This window comes from Kryptolebias marmoratus, linkage group LG9 (assembly GCF_001649575.2).
Source record: "Kryptolebias marmoratus isolate JLee-2015 linkage group LG9, ASM164957v2, whole genome shotgun sequence".
NCBI classification, from domain to species: Eukaryota; Metazoa; Chordata; class Actinopteri; order Cyprinodontiformes; family Rivulidae; genus Kryptolebias; species Kryptolebias marmoratus.
This window is the reverse complement of record NC_051438.1, coordinates 25,243,482-25,270,606: the sequence shown is the minus strand read 5'-3', so window position 1 is coordinate 25,270,606 and position 27,125 is coordinate 25,243,482. Positions and strand designations below refer to the sequence as shown.

Here is a 27,125-nt window from a genome sequence, read left to right as displayed (position 1 = left end):
TAGATATAAATTCAGCATTACCAACTGGAGTCCCTCCTGCCTGTGTATTATTGAAACTGTGGGATGCTTGAGAATGAGTAATGAGCCGAGACGCCCATCATAGATCATTTCAGGTTTCTTTTCTGTTCACCACAATTACTACCCAAAGAAAAGTGTTCAGTCAGCCGTATTCAGTTTGAAGTGTGTTTTTTGGGTTGGACCCAATCTTTTCGTGGCCAGGCAGTGAGCCAAGAAACATTGATTTGGAAACCTCATTTTTGGAAAACAGTGAGGGATTGTGAGCAAAGGGAGAAAAACAGAATGATGTACTTTACGGTGGCTGTCTAACAAGGTAACCATGACTCACCACATACTCATTTTAATGTTTTTTGTCTTACCGCAACCTTGAAACCCATTCAAAGCAACACTTGAGTGATCCAGGACACGTCAAGAAAAAGTCCACGGAGCTGAAGCCCAGAAAAGTTTATTGCTGTCATATTTTCACTTTTGTCCTTTTTCTGTCTTTTGTATCAGATCTACTGTTATACTTTTATAATTTTGTTTAAAAATCACTAAATTACATTTGGTTAATACATGATTTAGTAATGTAATCAAAAAGTAATCCTTTTTGATTACATATCTGGTCTGTATTTCACTAAACCTAACCATTACATAATCAATCATTTTTTCACAACATTAGCCCATTGTTTCATAAAGGCATGTAAATACCTGTTTGTACCTACAATCACAAAAATAAAACTGCCATAAACATTCCCAGGATATATGTCTGCTTCGTGAGGCTGATGAAACACGAGAGAGCTAAATTGAGCAGATCTCAAGAAAAACTAAATCTCCCCAGAACTTTCCTCATGCTTGCATAGGGATTTAGGATCTAGCCACACAGGGTCTGAGAGAAAAACCTTCTCCTCCTACCTCCGTAAAGATGTTTTGTTGACTCATCGTTGACACACAAAGGGGGTAGGGCTATGACACCGCTACCCAGGTCTGTCTGAAAAGTCATGTCAGAATCCACAGGTTATAATTATAAATTAATTCTGTGACAGTCTTTTTTGAGTATGTAATAGAGGTTTAACACATTTATTCATACATACAGTCCAATCTATTTCTGGATTATTGCCATCCAGCACAAGTTAAGGTGTATTTTTTTAATTGATTAGTAGAGTTTTTGAATTGAAGCCATTTTGCTATCAGGACATTAAGTTCAAAGGAGCTAAAAAGTGGCAGCCTTCTAAAAACAGCCTGAGCCCATGACTCCTTCCCCTGCCTGCTATTGATGTGCTTTGTGACCAGTATGGGAAAGACCAAACAAGGGAGTGTCACGATCGCACCTTAGAGCTAATCTCTCAATTACTACTTTACTGCTACTGCCAGACAAAAGACACCAAAAGCTTAGACCTGTCACGCATAAATCTCTTTATTTGTGTGTCTCTTCGGTAATAGCTATGTGTGGTCTATATAATCCTGCTCTTTGTTGTCTATTTCTGTTGCAACTCAACTATAAAACACAGTCATGACTGACAGGTTAGTAAACATAAAAAATCTAATGTTGCATGGCTCAGTGAGGAGAGAACGATACTGTCATTATCATAGGGATGGAGGCTGTGTATTTCAAATATTATTCTAATTGAATGAAAATTATCAAGAAATGTTTTAGCTTTAAACAGATACATTTTTCATTGAGTCATTTTATGATTCCCTTGTTTCTTCTTAGTGAATATATTACTATTGGATGCAAAATGTCACTGTTCTGACACCTCAAATCTTGCAGTTCATGTTAAATATCTTGTCATCAAACGTTAAACATGACAATTCTTTAATAATAAAGTTTGAAAATAAGACTTAGAAGCGCAAGATTTGTCCCTACTAGAAGAAAAACAAAAGTTGTTCTTTTACTGGCATAGAAGCTAAAGTGAACTGTGTCAAAGTGAAAGCAGGGATGTCACAGCGATGCTCAGCATTAGCTGCATAATGGACAGGATTTACTGATAAAGCAGGGGCCTCATGTTGGCCATTTTCAGTGCCTTAAGTGGGCAGTCCTACATGACCATGGGGTAACAATTCCATTAATACATCAATGTCTTTTTAAAATGTTCTTTGCCCTAAATCAATTTGGACAAATGGGGAAATAATCACTTTTTTTTCATTGTTTATTGTATTATCTGAAACATTTTGGATCGTGTTCCAGTGACCAGGACAATGATACACAGTCAGTGATTTAGTTCACCAGAGTGCCTGGTCTTCACAGAGTTTTGATCAGTGATGAAAAAAGACACGATACTTTTTAGTTGTGGAACTTCAACTCACTTGAATGATGATTATGATGATGATGATGATGGTGATGATGATGATGATGATGATGATGATGATGATGATGATGATGATGATGATGATGATGGCCAGCCAAAATTACTCTAAGAGTAAGGATGCTCCTGAAGAACCCAGAACAACATCTAAAGTCCTGCAGGCCTTACTTGCCACAGTTAAGGTCAGCGTTCATGAATGAACAGAAAGAAAGGGACACAGGGTAAAAATGGCCTCCATGGGAGAGTTCCAAGGCTAAAACCACTGCTGACCAAAATGAACACAAAGGCTCGTCTCACATCTGCCAAAAACATATTGATACCCAATACTTTAAGGAAAATGTTCTGTAGATTGAAAAAAGTGGAAGTTTTTGGCAGGTGTGTGTCCTTTTACATCTGGCTTAAAACTAATGCTGCATTTCAGAAAAGGACGTCATGTCAAACATGGTGGTGGTAGTGTGATGGTCTGGGGTTGAATTGCTGCTTCAGTACCTGGACGACTTGCTTTAATCAATGGAACCATGAATTCTGCTCTCTACCAAATATCCATGCATCAGTTTGTCAAATTAAGATCAAGCACACTTGGGTTCTGCTGCAGGACAAAGATTCAAAGCACAACAGCTTCGTTCCTCCGCAGCCATGCAAAACACTCATTGCCACTTATTACAAACGGTTGAATGCAGCTGTTAACACCAAGGATCACACAACCAGAGCCAGGTCAGATTGGGCAGCTGTTTCCCCTTAAATAACTGAAATAATAATTTAAAGCTACATTTCACTTAGGTTATCTTTCTTTGATAATAATATTTGTTGTTTGGTGATATGAAACATTAAAGTGTGACAAAAAAGAATCTGTAAGGGGGTGAATACTTTTTCACTGCACTGTAACATGTCTTATTGATGAAACAAGTTTAAGTAAGGAGTTGCCTCCCTATTTTAGGTCAAAATCAAATCAAATATGTCACACAAAAATAAAAGACAAATAAATAAAAGCAAATCACGTCAAACTGTTTTGTCCATGATATGAACTGCACCCCATAGTGAGCATATTGGTTGTTGATAAAGTCAACCACAAAAAAGTTAAAGTGAAGTGTTTTTTCACTACCTTCCTTTCCAAATGACATTTGCAGAGACACCGGGCAACATAAACGTGAAACATGACGAGGTAGACAATTAGGAGTTAAAAGGCATGAAATGCTGTGGTTGTAATTCAGGCAGCATGTCCTCCGATTCAGTCGCACAATGTTGTGACAATTCCAGATGATACAGGGATCAAAAAGTAAAGATAAAAAAGAGGTCGTAGACTCATGGTCGTCACTTTGGATAGTTTTCCCATAGATTAGAAAGACATTCAGACACATGTACCCGAGAAAGCCTTATAAATCTGTGAGCTTGTCCAACATTTACAGATGCCGGTTCCCAGTCACACAAACACCTGTTAAAAGTCATCTCGCTCTTTCTTTTCATCTCTCATCGTCTTCTGCTGGTCCATTATCACTGTGAGTCTGCTCTCTGTTTCTTGAAGGGTTGCTTTCCTTGCAGTTTTTGGTGAAAAAAAAGAAGAGGTGATCTAAGCTGTATAGCCTGTGATTAATGACACAAGTAAAGGAAAACCAACCAAAGACGAGGAGGACAAATTTATTTTCCACTTTAAAAGAAGATGGAAAATTAGGGTAGCTTCCAAGGGTATTCATTTGATCTGAACAGGGCTTCAATAAAACAAATTCCTTCCACAGCTATTTTAGTTCTTTACTGAGAGGCATTCCCCAAACAAGCTTTTGTCTTCTGTCCTGACAGCCTTTAACTGTTTTGTTTTTTTTACCTGCTCCTGGTGACTCCCTGTTAAATCAATATATAATATTACCAAGGACAAAATTTGGTAAGCCAGACCACATGAAGCAGATATTTCTCCATGGCTGATGACAGATTCTGCCATTTGGTTCCAGCATCTTTGAGCTCAGCTTCTTATACAAGACGATCTGGAGCAGAATCAGTATTACTGTAGCTGTCAAGGATAACAAATGTATGGAGACTTTGTCAAGACATTACAGCAGATGATGCCTACTTTTATTAATTACATTTAGTATTACGTTACACAAAAGCAAAAAAAAATTGAAAATCAAGTTTTCATCAGGACTTTACTTCTTTAAGCACAAAATGATTTGATTAGCACAAATACTGCAGTGTTTGTTTGCATGATATTAGACTGCCATCTAGTGGAAAATGTTGCAATTTGATACAAAGTGAAGGTAGGGAATTAATAATTCATTAACGCTTTTCAAAATACTCAGGGTCACCTTACAAAATATGATTAAAAACAACACAAAATCAAAATAGAATAGTAAAACAAAGCCTAAAGAGATAAAGGAAGGCATCATTAAAACAAAACAATAAAAGATGAAAATAATCACAATGAGTTCACCAGTTTGAACAGGTGCGTCCAAGCAGGATTTAAAACTGGAAAGAGTCGGAGGTATGGATGTCAGGAGGAAGTGAGTTACAGAGGTCAGGGGCGGAGCGGCTGAAAGCCTGAACCCCCACAGTGATCAGACGGACTCAGGTAGGCCTAATAGTACGGGTGGGTGTGGTGATGTGAAAAAGATCAGAAAGAAACTGAGGAACAAGGTGGTGAATGGCCTAAAAAGTGAAAAGCAGGATTTTAAAATAAATGCAAAATTTAACAGGAATTCCATGAAGCTGCTGAAGAAAACAGGAGTGTTGTGGTTAAAGGAGGGAGTTCTGGTAATGATACACGCAGCAGAGGGCTGGACCAACTGAGGTTTATGAAGGGACTTTTGTAGAAGACCAAAGAGAAGGGCGTGGCAGTAATCAAGGCATAAAGCGTCCAGGGAATGGACCAGACATCTGCGTTACTTGATGCAAGTTTAAAGAGTGAGAAATCTTCATAAATTTGGTTTATCTTCCTCCTAAGAATCTTCAAGATGGATGACAGTACGAATGCTGAGGGGAAAGAAGGAAGAAATAAATAAATAACCACAACAAATGAAGTCAAAGACAACAAAACTGTAACAATCAATTATTTGCAGATTATTGTAAATTTAATGTTCAGATAAATTTGCCTCTTTTTTAAACTAACATTCATTAGTTCCAACTTTTCCAATGATAGTATGGGCAAACTTACATCGAATAGAAATATTTTAAACAGTAATAAACTAGAAATAACTGAGATGAAGTGATTAAACTGGACTTTTATGAAGCAGTATGGTCATATCACAAGCATTAGCTGTTACATGAAGGCTTTTAAAACAAGCCGTCTTTAAGTCCAGCAAAAACCAAAGAGAGGTCTTCATCATGGAGCACTCTGGTTTCTGACTCTTTGTTGTCATTCCTCAAACCATTGCTGTAGCGCAGTAAGGCACATTATCCTGCTGAAAGAGGCTACTGTCATCAGGGAATACTGTTTCAATAAAAGGGATGCACTGGGACAGCAGGAATGTTTAGGTCACTGATTTGTGTCTGGAGATAACATCAACAAGAATAACAAACTTTTAATTTTCAGACAAAACATAACACATGACCCTGCTGAACTCACTTGTATTTTCCTCCTAAGCTAGCGTTAAATTAACCATGTTTCTAATTGTGACTAATTAAAGGACTTGACACAAACGGGGGCCATGGTAGAGTGGTGGTCGATGCCACTGTCTCATAATCCTAAGGCTGCAGGTTCAAGCCCAGGCTACATCAGGAAGGGCATCCAGCATAAAATATGTGCTAAATCTACCATGCAGTTTACAAAAAAAAAAAAAAAGACGACACAAACACCCACATGAAAAAGCTAGCAGTCATAAATAAGTAAAGGTCTTACCTTCTACCATTTTTCAGGAGTTCAAAGGCCTCATTGATCTGATCCAGGGGCAGGTTGTTGGAGATAAACTCATCCAGTTTCAACTTGTTGTTCATGTAATCTTCCACCAGTTTCGGCACATCTATCACACTCTTCCAGCCTTCAGAAGATAATAACAAGGGTAGGTTTAGTTAACTAGCTTCATGTCAACTATCTGAGAACGTCTAAGATGAGCATCAAACAGAACTACACATAGAAACAATTTCCCCAAATGAAAGAAATGCTTTTTCCATTATCTACATTTTAGATACAACTAAAAGACTGAAGAGAATCTAGGACTGACGGACATCTTGAAATCTACTAACGTGTGCCGCAATAAAGCAGTAAACACACTTCTGCAACTTTTCTGTAAACATTTAGCTGAATTTGATGTCTGAGATTGTTCGTTTTTGCTGTTCGCTCACCTTTTAATGTCAATGTCAAATCACATTTTCTTTAAAGGTGTACAACTTAGATTTCATTCAAAGGTTTCACTTAAAAAAAAACTATTTTCAGCTTTAAAAAAAACAAACAAAAAACAATAATAATAACCAATTCCCAACAAATGACTCGTGTGGTATGGGAAGCCTTTTTCATGTTAAAATGGCTTTTCAACTTCTTTGAAGCTCACCTCCAAAATAAGTCCCCTTCAAGGTGCGTCCCATCAGGATCTTGATGACCTTGACGTTCATCGATTGTGTCTCTGTCCATCCAGCGATGACACAGGTGCCACTGTCTTCTGTTGTGGACTCCAGTGCTGCGCTCTAGGACAGCATGGCAGAACGTTTTACTTGTATCTTGTGTATCACCTGTGCATCAGCATCAGTATGTGGCCTCATGCAGACACATACTGTGCACTGAAATATCGGTTGTGACACCCACCATAACCGCTGGACTTCCGACACACTCCAGAGCGTAATCCACCCCTCCGTCAGTCAACTCCACCACAACCTCCTGGATGGGCTTGTTATGATCTCTCGGGTTGATACAATCAGTGGCCCCAAACTGTGTGGCTTTGTCAAACTTCTCAGGGTTGACGTCGACCGCGATGATCCTTTTTGCCCCAACCGTCTTGCAGCCCATGATGGCAGCCAGACCAACAGCTCCCAGCCCAAACACGGCGCACGAGGAATCTTTTGTGACCTAAATGAACAGTAACAGGTTAAACAAAACATACATTACTGTATTTATTTATTTACTTTAAAAGGTCTAAAACTCCTTCTTTTAATATCATCAGATGATCGTAGTTTAACACTCTGGCATAAAAGGCAGCAGGCAATAAGTATTCATTTTAATCATTATTGAATATCCTTTAGGATAATAAAGTATTATATTATCTACTCTTAATTTAAGGAACACCTATGTGAAGGATCTGCTGCCATCTTCTGGAGGGATTTAATAATTACAACTCAGCCAGTGAGTTTCATCATAAAAAAAATTGTGAAACATAAATGAATATTTGCATGTATTTTACATTTGTTGATTTGTTATTCATTTTATCCTGCACACAAACCTTCCGCACAGAACAACCACAAGATTCACATTAGTGTTTAAAAATTTCAAGTTAGACAAAAATGTCTTGCAGGTTTGGGTCCTCTCACCTTGCCTGTATTAATGGCTGCCCCATAACCGGTGGAGACGCCACAGCCAAGCAGACAGACTTTATCCAGAGGTGCATCAGGTCTTATTTTTGTAACAGATGTGTCAGGAACCACCGTGTACTGACAGAAGGAGCTCACACCAAGGAACTGATACACCTGCTGTCCGTTGCAAGATATCCTGCTTGTGCCATCAGCCAAAACACCTGCTTGTGTGTTTTCCCTAAAAGCCACAAGATGATTAGTGTTAAATAATTACTGATTAGATGATTAGTCTTTAAAGACCACAAATGCAACAGAAAAAATGTGACTTTCAGCATGTGACTGTCATCATGTGATGAGGAAATCACCAGTTTGTCTTGCAGAGATTTGTTTTGGAACGCTGACACCGACAGCAGTTTCTGCAAAACGGCAGAAAAAGAGGAATGACTTTATCCCCTGAGGACAAAACAAAAAGTGAAAAAAAAAAAAAGTTAGGTTATTGCATAAAAAGAAGGAGTGCGACCTTTAATGCTTTTGTCTTTTTTTGTGAACTCCACAGTAAAACTCACCCGGGGAGAAGTCTGTGACTCCTAGGCCAACACTCTCCACTATTCCTGCTGCCTCGTGGCCGAGAACTAAAGGGAACCGTCTTAAAGTCGTCCCTTTCCCAGCCTCATACAGGTATTCCCAGTCTGTGTGACACACCCCTGAGGCAACAACCTGCACAAATAAACCATTGAGAATTGTTGTCAAACATGGTGAAGTTCATGCTTTAAGTGTCTACACCACCAGATGGCAAAACTGGGAAGATGTGAAAAGTAGTGATAGAGAAACTGAAGCTTTGTCAGCCACTGAATCCATGTTGAAATGGCTCAGTGTTCCAAAGCATTTCATACAATTACATATTGCAATATATACGGGCCAAGGCATGTGAAAAAATAAAAACAGGAAAGTCTTGTTGCAGCAGCGTAACCGTCCAAGTCTTTTCCATATGTGTGTGGAACGCTGTAAATGAGCCAATAGTCTGTTAGCTCACTTCCTACTTTGTTGAAGCAACTTTCTGACACAGAACTATTGCTATTACTATTGAAATCCACCAGCAACACGGTTTTTAAACAAACCTGAGGAAAAGTGGTTCAGAGCATCTATATCTGGGCATCAAAAAAAGGCATCTCCATAACAGCAGGGCATTCTTACAATAAAGAAAACAGAAACAAATACTTAATTCTAATAAAAGCCTGCCACTTTGAAGCAGTATATTAATTTTATTTCATAAGAGAGACTATAAAGAGGTGGTTTTTATTTGTAAAGGCTGTTTTATGATAACCCTGTTCTGAATTCACAACTGAAGAAGCACAAATATAGATACTGTGGAGTGTTTACAAAGTTATTTGGAAAGTTCTGTTTACCTTGATCCGGACTTCATGAGCTTTAGGTGGGGCCACATCCACCTCTACAACAGACAGGGGCCTCCTCGGCTCCCAAGCTATAGCTGCTTTGCATTTGATCACCTGACCCCCCAAAAAACAAACAAAAAAACACGTTGTGGAGCTGCTGTTTACACATTAAATATACCCTTTATGTGCACATACAAGAGGCTTATAATAAAACAGCTGAATGAGGAACAGAAACCAGTATGAACAGACAAAAACTAGCTAAAGCTTCTTTTTTTTCTGAAGTTTATATTTTTGTTCGTACCTTTCCAGCTGTTGCCATCGTTAAATAATTGACCTGTAACTGAACAAAACAATGTTTAAGTCTGCTTAAACTAACAAGTCATTCTGAGGCAATTTGTTGTCGTAAACATAACCGAATTAAACAAAGTCATCCATACTCACCGCCTACGTCAACTGAAAAACACACAGAGAACGTCCTGTTTAAACCGTTAAAGAGTTTACGACACTTTTCGACAATCTTGGGCTCCTTTACGGCAGTCTGCTGTCGCACACGTGTTGATCGCATCAACCACAGTCGGTGGTTGACAACAACTAGCACATCAGGTAAATAATTTGCTTCACATTTCACCATTTAAAATGTATCTCAGACATTTAGGTGGTTGTACCTTTATGTGAGCATAAGACTCGTGGAGTTTTGTTGGAAAAAAACGGCGAGAAATGTAAGTTTTTGTTACTAGGCACGAGCTAACTTGTTAGCAACAACAGGACACGCCGTTTGAAATTTGTGTTGAATACAGCATTCGCTCAGCTCCTCGGTGTTCAATAACTTTATTATTAACTTTGTATTAGTTTAGTTTGTTTACATGGCACTTTCTAAAACCAGACTTACAAAGAGCTTTACGTGAAGTGCATGTAAGTCGTCTGAAAGAGCATTTGCAGCAATAGATTAGACGAATAAAGCTAAAAAGGAGGGTGCTAACACACATATCAAACAGAAACTCTTTAAATGAGGAAGGTCTTCATGCATTTAAAAGATATCTCGCCATCATTCTTGCATTAAGTTGTCTTGACAAGAAAGCCTGTAGATTAGGAAGAAAAATTTAAGTGATGAAAGATTGCAGGTGTAACCTAATCTTTGCTTTAGAGACGAATGACTGAATTGATCTCTGAGTTTGATTGAAGACCATTAGATGTAGAAACACAAAACTTAAAGTGAAGTAGAATCTTAATTGATGAGTAGTTTGAGTTTTGGACCAACTGCATACTGCAAACAAAGTCTTTGCTTACAAAAGCATAGAGAGTTATAATGGTCTAAGTGTAGTGACAGAAAAGCCTGAATCACAGTTTATTGGCTGATATCAGGACATATTTCAGCTGGATTTTATTAGGTGAAAATAACTGGACTGAACAGAGTCAACATATTTGTCAATTTGTTGATCAAAAGATGAATTTGTGTGATCAGCTGAAATGCTTTGGAGACGCTATTAAGAAATTGATTAGGGACACACATCAAGTCATTTATTTCACGTGAAGAAACTGTGGAGACATCCAGTAACTGATATCAGCCAGACAACTACATTTGAAGAGTCACTGGTCTTTAAAGTTAGGCGAAGCTGTGTATTTTCAGAATGACAATGAGAAAATAGGTCCTTATTTTCATAATTAAAGGATGTAGTTTTGTGATGCTTTCAAATCTTTGATTTTTTTCAGAGGATTCAAGGAAAATGTCTTTTCGAGGAGGAGGTGGACGAGGCGGTGGAAGAGGTGGAGGTTTTAACAGAGGTGGTGGATTTAACAGAGGCGGCGGATTTAGAGGTGGTGGAGGATTCGGACGTGGAGGAGGAAGAGGAGGTTATAACAGACAGCAAGACTATGGTCCTCCGGATCATGTTGTAGGTAAGCTTGTTAAATCACATCCATAAAGGCCCAAGGAAATTTGTTATTTTTCTCCCTAATTCTGTTTTTTAGTTTCCTGAATTTTATGTTTAATATTGTAACCACTTTTTGTTTCTACATAAACAAACAGTAAAATGTTCACAATTGCATTGACAAATTGTTTATTATCAAAAATACGATAAACTGTTTCAATGCAACAGAACATTTAATGCTTTATTAAGGTGCTTAAAATTCTGCTTGTAAGACATTTTTTATTTAATATACATTCTAGCATTACAGGAAAAAGGTTTCTCACATGTTTCATGTTGGAGATTAGATTGTATATAACATACAGTCTATGTGTGAGAATAAAGAAACAATACAATAAATTAAAACTGCGTCACCTGAAGTATAAATCACAGCTTTGATTCACTGACGGTGATCAGGAGGATGCAGCTGCGTTGTTTTGATGACTTATGTTTCCACATGAAGTTTAGCTGGACAGCTTTTAGCCTGATGGACACTCTAATTGTTTTCTGGGAAACGTCACCTAAAACAGACTTTTTCTTATCTTATTTTGAACATAAAGCTAAGAGGCTTTTAACAAAAACACCTCACCTCTGCTGACGTGTTTTCACGTGGATGAGTTAGTTGAAGTTACGAGCTAACTTCAGCTCCTTTCTGGGTTTTGATACGACTCTTCAGGTGTGACACATTTTCTTTCTGTTGCATTCACTTGTGTACAAACAAAACCTACTGAAAAGTTGTTCATGGTTATTGTTTGGATACTATTTTGGTCTAAACTCTGTGCTAAATGAATGTTGTAATTTCTGTATGCCTATAGAAGTGGACGTTTTTGTGTTTGCTCTTTAATAGACCAGCTGGAGAAGGATTCATCACTTACAGATTTCTTTTTTTTATTTAGACTAAGCTGAAAACTGTATCTTAATTCTAGTGGATCTTGTTTTCCTGGAGTAATTTTGTCACATTGTGTTCCCTTTCTGCAGCCGTTGGAGAGTTCATGCATCCCTGTGAAGATGATATTGTGTGTAAATGTACAACGGAGGAAAACAAAGTTCCATATTTCAACGCCCCGGTGTATTTGGAAAACAAAGAGCAGATTGGAAAAGTGGATGAGATATTCGGCCAACTAAGGGACTTTGTATCCTTTCTGTTGTCCTGACTTCCGTCTCTGCACCTCCTAAACAACATGAATGTGTCACACTCAGAATACTAACCATCCTTAACTAAGTCCTGCAGTATTTTTCAGTCAAACTCTCAGAGAATATGAAAGCATCGTCGTTCAAGAAAATGCAAAAGGTAAAAGAAGAATCTTCCAGAACAGTTTGAAACACTGAATGTAGATGTATTTGGAGGCTGAGTGGTATTCATTATCCACCTTTTTCAGTTTTACATAGATCCGATGAAGCTCCTCCCGTTACAAAGATTCCTGCCAAGGCCACCGGGAGAAAAGGGTCCTCCAAGAGGAGGCAGGGGGGGAGGTAGAGGTGGAGGAAGAGGTGGTGGTCGTGGAGGTGAGCCAATCATTCATTCATTCATTTTCTTTTAGTTTTGTCACCTGTGCTTCGCTGCTCGTTAGTTTCAGTTGCTGTGGCTTGAGAAAAGAAATCCATCACTTTTGATATTTTAAAAGAACAGCTTGTAAGAAGTGGTTGGATCATTCTTCTTCCTTGTTTCAGGTGGTTTTCGAGGCAGCAGAGGCGGAGGTGGCCGTGGTGGAGGATTTGGAGGTGGACGTGGAGGAGGAGGCTTCAGAGGAAGAGGAGGGGGAGGTGGAGGGCGTGGATTCAGAGGTGACGTTCTTTGTGGGTCTTTCAATCATCTCTTCTAGAAAACACATTTACATGGTTTATGTCTAATGGCTGCTTTTTGTTGTCGCTCGTCTTGGTTCCCTGCAGGGAGATGATCAGACTCTGACCTCATCCTGTCCTCGCTCGCTCCATCTGAAACGATGCGCTCTCTGTGAGATCCTGACCACAAAGACTCAGACTCTCAATCTACTTGATGAACTTGATTTACTTTTGTACCAGTTTTGGATAAGTGAGTGATGGATTTTAAGTATTTTATTATTTAAAAGGTCCATATGTATGCTTGTGTATAACATAGAGGGGACCTTTTTTTCACTATTGGAACATTGTTGAATCAGTTTGTTAAAAAAGATAAAAAGTGTTGTTTTGTACTGATTGAGCTATCATGTTTGACAGATTTTTAAAATACAGTTCCAGGAAACTCATTCACAAACCTTCACACACTGGTTTCTTTACATGTGGTAAATCAGACTTTATTCACTGGGAGCCTAAGATCTTTTATTACCAAATTGTAATATCTCCTTAAAAATGTATTTTTGTTAAAGGCCTTGATTAAAAGGTGCTGTTAAGCTGTGGGTGTGTTTTTCATTCTCTGGTCTTTTGAATAATTTTTGACATTTTAAAACAGTGTGAATACAAAGCTCATTTACCACTATTATTTGGAAAAGAAACAAAAAAAACAATGCATCTGATAACCTGAATCCAGTTTAAAATTTGTAAATAACCTTAATTTTTGACTTTGTTGTCACTGATTACAAGGAAAGCATTTGCACATTCTTATGAAAAAACATTTCCCTTCCTATCCAACTTATTTAAATAACGTGGAGAAAAGTGCATATACATATTTACACAGTGCATGAACATAAATACATTTCATGTGAACTCCAAGCTTTTAATATTTGTTTTAAAAAAATAATTAAAAATTTTCCTAAAACTAAAGTTTCTGAAAAGTGTTGCTCTTTGAAGTAATTTAGGTGGTTGGAGGCAGGATAGACCTGAAGGTGAATTGAGGTGAATAGAGATTAAGGATGTTTTAATTAAAGTGGAACAGCCAACTAAAAAAAAAAGGCTTTCACATAATTTTTGAAGTCTTTTTAGATTTTAACATAATGGTAACACATTCCAATATGTTACACTTGTTACGAATAAAAGGTGTTGTAAATATGTTTGCTTTTTAATTCAAGTTGAGTACTTGAACTGTTAAAACTCCTTTTACTAGTAAAAGGGTTGCTTTTTCTGTAACTTCATTGTTTAATAGACTTTTGAGTGACCCTTTTCCTTGACTAGGTGCTCCAAAATGAATATTTGAGCCGAAGAAAAAAGGTGTTTCAAGTATTATCCAAAACTGCATATTTTTTATTTTGCCAGATGTGATGCATTTTATTCAGGTGAAAAACATAAATAGTATCGACATTTTAAAGCTGTATAAAAGATCTGTTTGTGTCCAGTTGTTTTGAAATCGACAGTGATGTAACTATACAGCAGAGTGGATGATTATCTGGCGATGCAGAGTCTTGGAGCATCAGGTATGAGACTGGCTTTATTGGCGTCCAGATGATGATACTCCTCAATCAGAGCATTAAGAGAGGAAAGAGCCTCCGTGAAGAAGCTCTGCTCCATCCCATCTACATGCAGGTAGTGATGTAAGTGAGCCTTCTTCTTGTAGAGCTTGGTAAAGCGTTCTCTCAGCTCCGTGAATGTGGGCTTCACACAGGTGTTGTTGGCCAGCGCTAACAGGGAGTGAGAGTGTCCGACAGGAGGCACCGAACACAGTCCTGTCTTCCAACCCTCCTGATTCCACGAGACAAACGGCAGCGATGGCCTCAACCTTTCGATGTTCCTGCGGAGATCAGACACCTGAACGTTGCCCCTGACCATGAGCGCACAAGCCAAATAGAGGCTGTGCTTTGGGTCGGCTCGGATCAGCTGGTGATCTTTACTGAAGGCGTCGCTGAACATCTGATCCAATCTTCTCGTGGGGACGTTGACGTCTGCCAGCGTGTACAGGGGGGTGAGGCTGGGCACAAGGTAGTGCAAACGAGGGAAAGGAACCAAGTTTGTGGCAATCTCATTCAGATCCATGTTGAGAGAACCCTCAAAACGTGCAGAGCTGGTAATATTGAGCAACAGGTTGGCCACAATGTTATTCATGGAATCAAAGGGCTTCTCTGCCCCGCTTAGCCCACCCAGTCCAGAAGTGACTGTGCTGTCTCTCTTCACCACTGACCCCGGCTTTCCACCAGGAGACATAAGATTTATCTTGTGCACGATGTCCGTTAGAGACTGGTTTTCCACAGGCAGGACACAGTCGGCGTGCTCTGTTAGCTCTCTCATGGCCAAGACGCTGTTATAAGGAGACGTGATGACATCATCTTCTGCTGACGGATACATGGAGGTGACAATGCGACACACGTCAGGGAACTCCTCTTCCAGCAGACTGAGAACTTTTGTCCCCAGACCTGAGCCTGTACCTCCTCCCATAGAATGAATGAGAAAGAAGCACTGTAGGCAGTCACAGCGTTCGGACGCCCTCCTCAGCTTGTCCACTATCGATTCCCTGTAGGCCGAGCCGTACGTCATGTATCCAACTGCCCAGTTGTTGCCTGAACCCGACACATCTGTGAGGAGCTGAGTGCTGTCGAACACCTCCCTCAGGGGGCCCTGCAGGATCTCGTTGACCACACCTTCCTCCATATCCACCAGGACCGCTCTGGCCTTCAGATGTTGAATTCTCTCCCCAACACAATATGCTGTACCATCACTTTTCCTTGAATCCACATTCTGGAAAAAGCTGCTGAGGGCCTCATCGTACACTCCCTTCTTATTGACATGTGCGTGCTCGCGCAAAGCAAGATCCCAGAACCTACAGCCGACTTGGTTTCCACACTGTCCGACTTGGACCACGACTGACTGTGTCATGGCAACAGCAACAGGAAGACTCGTTTTAACACCACCTAAGCCAAACTTTTTATCATTTCTCCCGACATTCGCCTCTGAAACAGCTGTACATAGTAACCTTTGAACGCGCCTTCGCCATGTTTTTTTTTAGATAAGGTGCTGCAGCATTTGGCTCGTTCGTTCTTGTTAGACCCAGTTTTTTCCTCCTTCCTGCTTACGTCACACTTACATTGAGTGTTCTAGTTTCTGATTGGCTCAGACGTTAACTCCTTTACGGCAGCGCACGAAGACCACCTCTCTCTCTCTGCAGGAGGAACGAACATGGAGACAGCTGGGAAAGTAAGTTCTCACTAAGTTTGCAAGTAGTATCGTCTTTACGGTATTTTAATTTGCGCGTGCATGTAATATAGCGTAAATTCGTGCTTATAGGACCGAAAATGGTAAATTTTGTCCGCCAACGCGAAGACTTTCACGTGCATTGATTATGAAGCGCAACAAAGAATCACTGTTCCCAACTTGGCAGAGACCTTTGGTTGGTCAGTTTCAACCGGAACCTTCGAGTTTCTGCACCGCCTCCTCTTGGAGATATGAGACTTCGCTTTTTCTTTAAGCAAATAATTTAATGCAAACCGCTAATAAATAATTTTGTCGGCAGCAAATGATAGTCGTACCACGCCAGGGTTAACATGAAGTTAATGATTCAGCTGCAGAAGGAATGTTCTGGGACTTTGGCACAGGCTGGGCTCTGAGGTTATCTAAGTTATAAAACTTATTGCCGTTCAGTTCAGTTTTAAGGCCTATCGTTCCTTGAAGGGATGCATATCACCCGCCTTCATGCTAGATGAGACAAAAATCATTTTATGTTGAGAAATTGAGTTATAGCTGTTTTGTTCAAACATTGAAAATAGCATTATGCACAAACTCATGCAATATCTGGCCTGATCTGTTTGTGCTTTAAGCATGGGTTGTGAATGACTGTCAGCTACTGCCGCACCAAATATTAACACAATATCTGTAAAATAAATTGAGGTATAGCTATGTTTGTGTAAGCTATGGTCAAATTGCAGTGGAAGCCATCTTTAACTTGATGATTATCAAAGTTAGTTGTAGATTTACAGCCAGTAATTATTTTCTGAGCGTCATTAAACTCCATTCAGTGCTTTATGAGATGTTTTGCTAACCGGCAAACAGGGTTTTCTCTGAAGGTTATGGCCAAGGTTTTAAGTAAAGATGTCTTTTCAGTGTGTTGTGCTCAAAGTGTGTGTTGGGGATTAGGCTCAGTTATCCACTTATTATTTCCTCCAGATCCACAGATCTGAAGGAAATAAAAACATGAACACTGATTAAAACTACACACGCTCTCTTTGTCTGAGCTGCCAGTAAAGCAGCACATCAGTTAATCATTGCATCTGTTTGACTTAATTGAAACATGCTGTGTTTTCCTTCAGGTGATTAAGTGCAAGGCAGCTGTTGCCTGGGAACCAGGAAAGCCTCTGTCCATCGAGGAGGTGGAGATAGCCCCACCTAAGGCCCATGAAGTTCGCATTAAGGTGAGACACTGACCTATGTTTACCTGTGCCAGAAAAGCCTTATTTAGATGCACCCTCATTTATTTGTAGAGGTGTTTAAATTTGAGGATTTCATTTTAGTTGCACATAGTTTTAATCGACTTTTGAGGTGTTGTTATCATACACTGTTTAGTATGTTCAGTACAAGCAAATGATGAGTTTTTGTTGTTTTCTAATTGAATGTCATGTTCAGTACTTGTAAAGCTTAAAACTATACTGCTCCTCTCAGCTCTTTGCTACAGGAGTGTGTCATACTGATGCCTACACTCTAAGTGGCAGTGACCCTGAGGGGCTTTTCCCCGTCATCCTGGGACATGAAGGCGCCGGGACCGTTGAGAGCGTGGGGGAAGGTGTCACCAAATTCAAGCCAGGTGAGCAGCAGCCATTAAATACATGTTAAACATTATGCATTTCTTTGTTAATTATATTTTTATTAAAATACATATTTATTTTTGCTTAGGTGATACTGTCATCCCTTTGTATGTGCCTCAGTGTGGTGAATGCAAATTCTGCAAAAATCCCAAGACCAACCTCTGCCAGAAAATTAGGTAAAATGACATTACAATTTAAAAACTCACCCTGCTTTTAGTCTTCCAATTCAAAGCTCTGTCATCAAAAAAAAAAAAAAAATCTCATGCATTTATTATGCAAACCTTTTTTTTTCCTGTGGTGTTTCCATCATGCAGAGTAACTCAGGGTCAGGGCCTGCTCCCTGACAAGACTTCACGCTTCACTTGCAAGGGAAAGCAAGTGTTTCACTTCATGGGGACCAGCACTTTCTCAGAGTACACTGTGGTGGCTGACATCTCACTGGCAAAGGTTAATGAGAAAGCTCCACTGGATAAAGTGTGCCTTCTTGGATGTGGTATTTCTACAGGTTATGGTGCTGCTCTCAACACTGCCAAGGTGAGTATTAAAGGCTGTATTCAGTGAGACATTGCTGCTTTTATTTAAAATGTAACCAACATGTATTTATTTATTTACTTTTTTATTTAACATTGATCTTAACTTGGCAAATTTGAAAAAAAAAGACAACTGGTGAAAGGCCAGGTGTCTTTAAAACTTTAGTCCAGAGAGCTTGATTCTCAGGTGTATGCCGTCTCTTTCAGGTTGAGGCTGGTTCCACGTGTGCTGTGTTTGGACTGGGAGCGGTTGGCTTGGCCGTCTTAATGGGTTGCAAGACTGCTGGAGCAACCAGGATCATTGGTGTGGACATCAATCCTGAGAAGTTTGAGAAAGCCAAGGAGTTTGGAGCGACTGAATTTGTGAACCCAAAGGACCACAGCAAGCCCATCCAGGAGGTTCTGGTGGAAATGACGGACGGAGGTGTGGACTACTCATTTGAGTGCATTGGAAATGTGCAAATCATGGTGAGAACTGCATTTTCTGATATAGTAAATGTTTGTCATGCATCACACTATGCAGGTACACAGATGAATAATTAATTTTTGGTGCCTGTTTTGTTCAAAACAAACTTAGTGTTTCATTGAATAAAAACTGTGTGTGCATAAAACCTGTAAATATGGTTTCTTATTTCAGAGAGCTGCACTGGAGGCCTGCCATAAAGGTTGGGGTGAAAGTGTCATCATTGGTGTTGCTGGAGCGGGGCAGGAAATCTCCACCAGACCATTTCAGTTGGTGACGGGGCGAGTGTGGAGAGGCACAGCATTTGGAGGTGAAGGAAGTGGTGCTGTTCGACCTGTAATCGTTCCTTGATATAATTCTAAAATGGCTTTTATCATTTTTATTTTCCTCTCACCTGCAGGCTGGAAGAGTGTGGAGAGTGTCCCTAAACTGGTGGAAGACTACATGAATAAAAAGTTGAAGGTGGATGAGTTTGTGACCCACACTCTGCCCTTTGAGAAGATCAACGAGGCCTTTGACCTCATGCACGCTGGAAAGAGGTTTGACACGTATTTATGTTTGCATCCAGACCATAGGGATGCTTTTTTTGTCATTTTGTATTTCCTTTCTTTGAGTAAAGCCTGTTTATCATTCTAGCTTCTTGTTGTTACAATCCACTGGTTTGTTTTCTCACTCTGATGCATTTTTTTTTCTTTCCTTTTTTTTCATTGCAGTATCCGCACCGTGCTGACTTTCTGAATTGCCTACAACATTTGTCACATCTGGCCTTTCAACGGTTTCCCACCATAGATCCAGCACTTATTTCTCTGCACTTTGATAGCACAACTTTCAATGTTTAGAAAACAATCCATTAACACCAATACAGTCATTTGAAATGTAAACTCTGTTAATAAAAAATCTAAAATATCTGTTTTCTGTGGTGAGTTTTGTTTATTTTCACTTTTTATTTGCATGTCAGGCTTTTGGCTGTTGGTCTCACTAAACAGTCAGCAATGAGTGTTTTTCAGCTTTAAGAACCCTTTAAGTTTAAATCATGTAAACAAACAAATATACAACAGTGATACAGCCGCATTTAGCATCTACATGAATGCCCCACGTGTATAAACCAGGTTTCAATCTCACAGTAAAATGTCACTCTGTCACTATCAATATGGCAACTTCACAAATATCTGTTTTTCAAAGGCTGACAAATCGACTAGTGACCACTGTATGCAGTGCATTATTATTCCAAAGTCCTTAATTTTTTCTTATGAATTTAGTCTAAGTGGATTTTCAAGGCTGTTTATTTTAATTCATGAGTAGAGTTTTGATAAAGGACTTAATCATTGTACATGTAAAGAAAGTAAAAGTAGCAAACTTTAGCTGTCTTCTGTGAAGGACATTGAATAAAACAGTTGTTCAAACTGTTGAAAACATATATTGCTAAAAATATGTTAAAACGTGTCTCATTTGCCTCTTATTACTGCCAAACATGAAAAATTGAGTACCTGCTTTGTTTAGTAAGAAACAGTTCAGATGCCCTTCATCCCCACAAGTGTATAACCCCAGTTTGTTTAAATTTACAGAGGGAGCTAAAGAGATTTTTATAAATGGTGAAAAAGCTAAAGTGTCCCAACAAAGGACATTTGAATTGCCACAGCTGGAGCACATGGCATATTTCTTCTTAAACACATTTTATACAGCGTATTTCAACCATCTTAATTATTTGATTAGAACTGCCTCATTTTGTTCTCATCAAAGTTGAACAAATTAAAATGATCTAACCAAAATAAGATGCACATTTTCTGTCGCGCATGCGCACTGTTGTGTAGGCGGATAATCCAATCAGCTATTTTAACTGACGTAAAAAAACGGATCGTCTTTTCCAGAAGATGGCGACTGCTGTAGTGGTAAGTTCTGCACAAACACAGGTAGCTGAATAACTCAGTGTGAGGTTTACGCACAAGATAAAAACACGTTTATCCGGCGTTAAACACACACATGATAAAAGACAAGTTAGTGACAGTTATCACTTCAGAAATCCCTAAAACTTGTGTAAATAATCAGCTTTCGGGACAGCTCGCCCACATCAACTTGGCGTTTGTTAATGAAAGTCGACGTTTTAATCCTGACACTCCCAGTTGCGAAATTTTGGCGTGACTTTTATAATGTTGCTAAGGAGGAAAGCGAAGCGCCAGTTAAGTCAGTTCTGACCCGTTGCCGACTGTTTTCAGAACCGAGCCGTGCTTTGAATGAATGAGGAGGGAGGCTCGCTCGCTGGCTCGCTCGTGGCGTTAACGTTCACGTCAACGGCTGCGTCACCTGTGCGCTCCAGCTAACGTCGGAGAAGGTTCGGTTCTGGTCGGTTCCTGCCAGGATTCGTGTCTTATCGACAGGCAGAAGTGAGGAGGGGGGTGTTTCAGCCCAACTCGAGTTTAGGTTCTAGATACGGAAGTCTGAGCAGTTTGGTGCCCCTCGGTGTGTAAAGGTAATGTTGTTAACGAAAATGACGAAAACGAAAATGTTTTTTTATGAGCTGACCAAATTCTCACCACCTTTTTGGAGGTGCGGGCTAAAAACAACCATCCGAGTCTGAGGATTAAAGGATAGGTTAGGTTGAAATGGTAACCACGTGTGTTTAAATGCTGAGCTCGAGCCTAACCGCCCTGCTTGATTCTTCCATTTTTATTATTTCTCTTTTATTTTTGTTTTTTAGCAGCAAAGTCACTCTCATACTTTAACCCAAACGTCTTGTCCGATTCCGCCACATTTGTTTACCTGCACAGACTAAGAAAGTCAAATGAAAGTTAACCACGTGACTCAATCTTCCACGTTTTTTTTCTTCTGCTGTTCAGCTCGGTGCTTTGTTTACATTGAGTGCGGACCCGCATTTCAAAACTGCAATCGGTATATTGGAGTAAATTCCTTCTAACAGCACACTTTCATATCGTTCAGGATACACTTTTTGAGTTTGTAACAGTCGTTACACAAACCACATTGAAACAAAAAATGATTTGTTTCAGGCATCAACTTCCATTCCTGCGAATCCCGAAAAGGAAAATTGTGAAACAACCATTCAAAAGGTTGTGAGTCCTGAAGCTTACATCAAACATCCATTACAAAACAAGTAAGCTGCTGCTGTCTTTTACTCCCTTTTTTCTAAACCAGCTCTAAATTAATGGTTGTATTTCTCAAAAAGCCCTGAAAGAGGTTCATCAGAACAGTTGAGTCTGCTGCTGAAATACGAGTTAAGCTTCTTACAAGATTCATATTGATTTTGTTTATTAACTCGCAGCACAAACTGCACGTCATCTCAGTATCACTACAGATGTTACAGATGTTACACAATGCAGTGCATGTAGGCGTAGTCTTTCAACATACCTTTCTTTTTCTTTTTTTTACAGGTGGGCTCTGTGGTTTTTCAAAAATGACAAAAGCAAAACATGGCAAGCCAACCTTCGCCTCATCTCTAAGTTTGACACTGTTGAAGACTTCTGGGCGTAAGTAAATTATTACTCTATAGTTCAACAACACGTGGTGCACAGGACCTTTTCAGATGTTGGAACAAAAAAACTATATGAGTAAGGGCAAGTTTACTTCAAATGTTTGCTTTAAAATCAAATATGTGTTTGTTTTTTTTTGGCCTGTAGTGTTATGTAGGCATGTGATATTTACTGGACACTGCAGAGTTAGAGATATTACTCGCCCTGTTGTAAATATCAAGGAGTTTGTGGGATCTGACTGCCGATTCGCAAATATCTAAATAAATACAACTAGTTTGTCTATTCAAAGATTCTGAGTTGCAAAACCTTTTGTAACCAAATCAGATAGAAACTGCTTTCTTTCTACTAATTTAAACCCGTCTGCTGTATTACTGCACTACCGGATGCATACCCATAGGCTAAAGACAAAGATATTGTTTTCTACTGAATTTTTAGATTTGTGTAAATAGTTGAATTATAAAAAGCCCATCTTTAATTCAACAGAGATGTGTTTTTTTTTCCTGTATAAATTCAGTTGAGTAATTAAGAAGTTATCTGGACTTTTGGTCATTTGTTTGTATGAGGTTTGCTTGCTTTCTGCTTTTTTTTGTGCACAAGAAGCCAAGTACCATCTTGTTCCATTATATTTATTGAAAGGCTAATACACTCACCGGCCACTTCATTAGGTACGCTTGTTTAATTGCTTGTTAACACAAACTGCTAATTAGCCAATCACATGGTAGCAACTCATTGCCTTTGGGCATGTAGATGTGGTGAGGACAATTTGCTGAAGTTCAAAGCGGGCAACAGAATGGGGCAGAAAGGGGATTTAAGTGGCTTTGAATGTGGTGTGGTTATTGGTGTCAGACGAGCTGGTCTGATTATTTCAGAAACTACTGGTTTCCTGGGATTTTTACACACATCCACCTCTAAGGTTTAAAAAGAACGGCCCAAAGAGGAGAAAAAAAACGCCTTGTTAATGTCAGAGGAGACTGGACAGACTGGTTTGAGATGACAGGAAGGCAACAGTAGCTCAAATAACCACTTCTACAAAGTTCTGCAGAACACCATCTCTGACTACAACACGTTCATCCTTGAAGCAGGTGGACTGCAGAAGACCACACCAGGTGCCACTCCTGTCAGCTAAAGAACAGCAAACCGAGGCTACAGTTTACACAGACACACCGAAATCGGACAATAAGAAATTAGAAAAACATTGCCTGCTCCGAGTCTCGACTCGCTGAACCCCAGCGGCCTCCACCGTCATCAGATCTCAATCCGATCAATCAGCTTCGGGATGTGGTGGAACGGGAGACTCACATCATGGATGTGCAGCTGACAAATCTGCAGCAACTGTGTGATGCTATCATGTCAATATTATAGACCAGAATCTCTGAGGAATGTTTCCAACACCTTGTTGAATCTGTGACATGAATAATTAAGGCTGTTCTGAAAGCAGAAGGAGGTCAAACCCAGTACTAGCAAGATGTTCCTAATAAAATAGCCAGTGAGTGTATATTGAAAACCCAGCAGCTCACATCCCAGTGATCTTTGACGAGACTATCAGGCAGTAGTTAAATGTTATAACTAACATATCCTCCTTATTTTGCAGATTGTATAATCACATTCAACTATCAAGTAACTTGATGTCTGGTTGTGACTACTCACTATTTAAGGTAAGAGCTTTTAGTAAAGCCTCACCATTTATATTTTATTCAAAACTGAAGTCTGTGTCTCAGTTTTCCCTGTTTATAGTAAAAACTTTCGTTTGAGCCGTGCTATCAAGTCGTGTTGTGGATCGTAGATAAACTCCACTCGTGAGTTTAACATATATTAGTATTGCACTTGATCTTCTCTGATGGTTTCGCAAAGCTTATGAGAAAATAGCAGTTTATGAAAATCAAAAAAAAACACTGAAACTGGAGCTCATTTATCAAAGTTATGTTTCACAATATACGAGAAAGTTTTAAAAATGGAAGTTACTACTCAAATTTGTCATTGTAATAAACATTTATCACAGAATCATGATAAAACCCTTGTTCAAATACTCCTCTGAGCTTAGCTTCTGTATAAATTTCTTACCAGAGTTCTTCTGTTGCTTACTCATAGATAAATATAAAAAAATGCATGTGTTTTTACTTCTAAGTAAGTCTTCCTACACAAAATCCCACCAAAGCATGTTTAAATCTTCTGCACGTGTAATGTGTGAACACGTCCTTCAGGAATTCATCTTCCCTAAATGAAAAAGTGAACTCTCTCTTGTTTACCTGGCGCTTCACATATTGAAAGTGGAGCCTGCTTAAACAAATGGATGAAAATATCTAAAGGGTAAGTGTATGCTCAGTAATGTAAATTCTGTGGGATTGTATTTGACTAAAGGATGGGATTGAACCCATGTGGGAGGATGAAAGGAACCGTCGAGGGGGCCGCTGGCTGATAACTCTCTCTAAGCAGCAACGGAAATCAGATCTGGACCGGTTCTGGCTGGAGACGGTATGCTCGGTTCTTTTCAGTGTTCTTTTACTGCATCCACTTACAGGACCCTGTGTTTCTAACGCTTTTCATTCTAACCAATCAATATTTTGATCATGGCACATGGTATACTAATCCCCCCCGCCGCTGCAGCTCCTGTGTCTTGTAGGTGAAGCATTTGACGACTACAGTGACGACGTCTGTGGAGCCGTCATTAACGTCAGGGCTAAAGGAGATAAAATAGCAGTATGGACCACAGACTTTGAGCACAAAGATGCCATCACACACATAGGGTGAGCTGCAAAAACACAGTAGTTGTTCAGGTTTTATACTTTGTCCCACTTTTCAGTCTTTTAATCCCCATTCCAATTAAATCCTGAACAGAAACTGCCATCATGTTTTCTGTAAATCTGACGGCAAATACAGGTGTTGGTTTTATGTTTGAATTCTTTGCAGTATATTTCTTTATTAATAATAATGGGTCACAGTTTCTAAAACCTTTGTGTTTTATAGAAGGCAACTGGACTTCTTGTTTCTTGAAGAAGTTTCACCTCTCATCCAAAAAACTCAGATCCCCAAGAGAAAAAGCACAGCTGTCTTTTGTTCAGCTACTTAGGACTGTCCCGATGTCTTGGATGACTAAGAATCCACATCAACATATTCTTTATGTATCATATAATAGTTGTCAGATACAAAGATTAAGAGATGTGTCAAAGTGAATATCTGCTCATAAAGACTCCATCTTTGTTCTTCTAGGCGAGTGTATAAAGAGAGATTAGGCGTTCCACCAAAAGTGATCATCGGTTACCAGTCTCATGCGGACACGGCCACAAAGAGTGGCTCCACCACCAAGAACAAGTTTGTGGCCTAACAGCCGGTGGATTCTTCTGCAAAATTCCCTTTTTTTTGACATCATTGATTCTTCTGGATCTTTTTCCTTTATTGTAACTGACCAGTGAATACACCAAAAAAAACATTTGACTTGGAGATGGGTGTCTTTTTTTTATTTGACCAAATCTTTTGTTTATTGGGATGGTGTGTACAATTAAATGTTGCACTTGTAGCAGTTATAAAAATTTATTTTTTGTGGCAGTGAGTTTAAAATGCCATATTTCATTCCAATATTTAAAAAAGATTTATCCATTTGTTACTTTAACATTGAAAGTAAAAGTAAAACATAAAGCTTTTTCTAATTTTACATAAATTTACTTTTTTTTGTTTGCTTGTTACAACAAGTTTAAATAATGCATTAAATTCCAAACCTGTAGTTTAATAAATTGGCAGTAGTAATTTATTCAGGGGGGAGTTGGACATCCTTAAACATGACATTGCAGAACCTTTAAGTTAAAACTATTCAGTTTTTTTTTCCTTTGGCAAATTATAAGCAGAAATATGCAATAGGATCTTTTTTTAATAACTCATCTTGGGGAAAAATGGAAAATGTGAATATTCATGTACGGTACATTGATTATCTTTAAAAAAAATTGACTTATCCCATTCAGATTAATATAAGAATTTTTGAGCTGCAAACTGCTGGAAGATCTCACAAGTTGTTGTTTTTTTCCATTTAGAAACAATTCACAAGCTCACACATTTTTTTTCCCCCTTCAGTGCAAAAGCCACGTTGGATTTATTTAAACCTAAAGTGCACTTTTGTAGATTTGACGTTTTATGATCTGTAAGATGACAGTACATGACTTTCTGTTCAGGTATCGTATTGTTAAAGTAAGCATAGAAACTACTTGGAGTGACTGAACTGTGCCTTCTGTAAAACCCTGCCACAGCCTTTTTTGAGCCTGAAATGTACAAAGGACCAATGTAAATGAATTGTACAGTGATTTATGTTTCAAAATTAGTTGCTGGAATGTTATAATTTACTATCTATTAAAGAGAATAAAGTGGTGTGCAGAACTGGTTGTTCCTGATAGGTGGTTAAAACCTAAAAAGTGATTTACTTATTTAGTTTCTCTATATTTTATTATATTTTTACAACAACTGGACACAAAGGGGAAAAAAAGTATTTTGATTTTTGTAAACTTTAAAAAACTTTAAGTTCTGCAAAAATTGAGATGACACTCTGGTGTGATTCAGTTAAAATGACTGTTTAATGAACTCTGTCTCGTCCAGCTGCTTACAGAGTTTCTGTAAGATGTTCCTCAGCAGCCCAGTTAGAATCATCTCGTTCTAAACACAAAGGTTTATGTTCAATTTCTTTAACAGCTTCTCCATAAGCAGCCTAATGATCTCTGTGATGTAATTTATGCATCTATTAAGTTTGTATTCAGAATAGGTTTTGTAACACTGAAGTTGGTTTAAGAGATTACAGCTGGAGCTACAGGGATAGCATTGTGACTCACAGGAAAGGATTTAAGTAATCTGGACACTGAATTGCTATTGAGATCAACACAGCTCAGCCTTGTTCTTGAAACACATGCACATTTTCACAAAGAAGACTCCACAGAGGTGTTTCCTTAGGTTTTAAGGAAAAGGTTTTACACACCAAGCAGCATTTGTTGAAAGCTGGGAACCATCTTGT

At 39.0% G+C, this 27,125-nt stretch overlaps 5 protein-coding genes across 5 annotated transcripts; 3 read left to right on the top strand and 2 right to left on the bottom strand.

Moving 5' to 3' along the window:
• Positions 1 to 3,922: 3,922 nt before the first annotated feature.
• On the bottom strand, positions 3,923 to 9,569 carry LOC108236667 (alcohol dehydrogenase class-3-like). The gene is made up of 9 exons (XM_025006185.2): positions 9,423 to 9,569; positions 9,134 to 9,235; positions 8,294 to 8,444; positions 8,093 to 8,180; positions 7,746 to 7,965; positions 7,027 to 7,287; positions 6,776 to 6,908; positions 6,127 to 6,265; positions 3,923 to 5,261 (listed from the first exon to the last, which is right to left on the bottom strand). The coding sequence occupies exons 1-9, from the start codon at positions 9,438 to 9,440 to the stop codon at positions 5,228 to 5,230; spliced, it is 1,146 nt and encodes a 381-aa protein (XP_024861953.1). The 5' UTR covers positions 9,441 to 9,569; the 3' UTR covers positions 3,923 to 5,227.
• Positions 9,570 to 9,627: 58 nt separating this feature from the next.
• Positions 9,628 to 13,398, top strand: gar1 (GAR1 homolog, ribonucleoprotein). The gene is made up of 7 exons (XM_017417498.2): positions 9,628 to 9,724; positions 10,832 to 11,017; positions 12,004 to 12,158; positions 12,257 to 12,316; positions 12,405 to 12,531; positions 12,697 to 12,810; positions 12,916 to 13,398. The coding sequence occupies exons 2-7, from the start codon at positions 10,846 to 10,848 to the stop codon at positions 12,921 to 12,923; spliced, it is 636 nt and encodes a 211-aa protein (XP_017272987.1). The 5' UTR covers positions 9,628 to 9,724; positions 10,832 to 10,845; the 3' UTR covers positions 12,924 to 13,398.
• Positions 13,147 to 15,913, bottom strand: LOC108236665 (tubulin epsilon chain). The gene has a single exon (XM_017417495.3). It carries the CDS (start codon positions 15,742 to 15,744, stop codon positions 14,320 to 14,322), a length of 1,425 nt encoding a protein of 474 aa, XP_017272984.1. The 5' UTR covers positions 15,745 to 15,913; the 3' UTR covers positions 13,147 to 14,319.
• Positions 15,913 to 19,562, top strand: LOC108236668 (alcohol dehydrogenase class-3). Its single transcript, XM_017417497.3, has 9 exons — positions 15,913 to 16,062; positions 17,172 to 17,273; positions 17,521 to 17,662; positions 17,752 to 17,839; positions 17,978 to 18,197; positions 18,401 to 18,661; positions 18,831 to 18,966; positions 19,057 to 19,195; positions 19,370 to 19,562. The coding sequence occupies exons 1-9, from the start codon at positions 16,045 to 16,047 to the stop codon at positions 19,392 to 19,394; spliced, it is 1,131 nt and encodes a 376-aa protein (XP_017272986.1). The 5' UTR covers positions 15,913 to 16,044; the 3' UTR covers positions 19,395 to 19,562.
• Positions 19,563 to 20,494: 932 nt separating this feature from the next.
• On the top strand, positions 20,495 to 26,500 carry eif4ea (eukaryotic translation initiation factor 4ea). Its single transcript, XM_017417531.3, has 7 exons — positions 20,495 to 20,545; positions 21,659 to 21,762; positions 22,040 to 22,135; positions 23,730 to 23,793; positions 24,497 to 24,610; positions 24,743 to 24,882; positions 25,346 to 26,500. Exons 1-7 carry the CDS (start codon positions 20,528 to 20,530, stop codon positions 25,458 to 25,460), a joined length of 651 nt encoding a protein of 216 aa, XP_017273020.1. The 5' UTR covers positions 20,495 to 20,527; the 3' UTR covers positions 25,461 to 26,500.
• Positions 26,501 to 27,125: the final 625 nt, after the last annotated feature.

Bases quoted from the DNA above. Each gene is read 5' to 3' on its own strand.
- eif4ea (XM_017417531.3), top strand. The intron at 23,794-24,496 runs GTAAGAGCTTTT...ATTTGACTAAAG, and splicing joins GTGACTACTCACTATTTAAG to GATGGGATTGAACCCATGTG. The intron at 24,883-25,345 runs GTGAGCTGCAAA...TTGTTCTTCTAG, and splicing joins GATGCCATCACACACATAGG to GCGAGTGTATAAAGAGAGAT.
- LOC108236665 (XM_017417495.3), bottom strand. From the start codon at position 15,744: ATGACACAGTCAGTCGTGGTCCAAGTCGGACAGTGTGGAAACCAAGTC.
- LOC108236667 (XM_025006185.2), bottom strand. The intron at 6,266-6,775 runs GTGAGCTTCAAA...TATCTTCTGAAG, and splicing joins GAAGGGGACTTATTTTGGAG to GCTGGAAGAGTGTGATAGAT. The intron at 5,262-6,126 runs GTAAGACCTTTA...CTTTCCCCTCAG, and splicing joins CTCCTGAAAAATGGTAGAAG to CATTCGTACTGTCATCCATC.
- gar1 (XM_017417498.2), top strand. From the start codon at position 10,846: ATGTCTTTTCGAGGAGGAGGTGGACGAGGCGGTGGAAGAGGTGGAGGT. The intron at 11,018-12,003 runs GTAAGCTTGTTA...CCCTTTCTGCAG, and splicing joins TCCTCCGGATCATGTTGTAG to CCGTTGGAGAGTTCATGCAT. The intron at 12,159-12,256 runs GTATCCTTTCTG...TAAGTCCTGCAG, and splicing joins TCGGCCAACTAAGGGACTTT to TATTTTTCAGTCAAACTCTC.
- LOC108236668 (XM_017417497.3), top strand. The intron at 17,274-17,520 runs GTGAGACACTGA...TGCTCCTCTCAG, and splicing joins CCCATGAAGTTCGCATTAAG to CTCTTTGCTACAGGAGTGTG. The intron at 17,663-17,751 runs GTGAGCAGCAGC...ATTTTTGCTTAG, and splicing joins TGTCACCAAATTCAAGCCAG to GTGATACTGTCATCCCTTTG.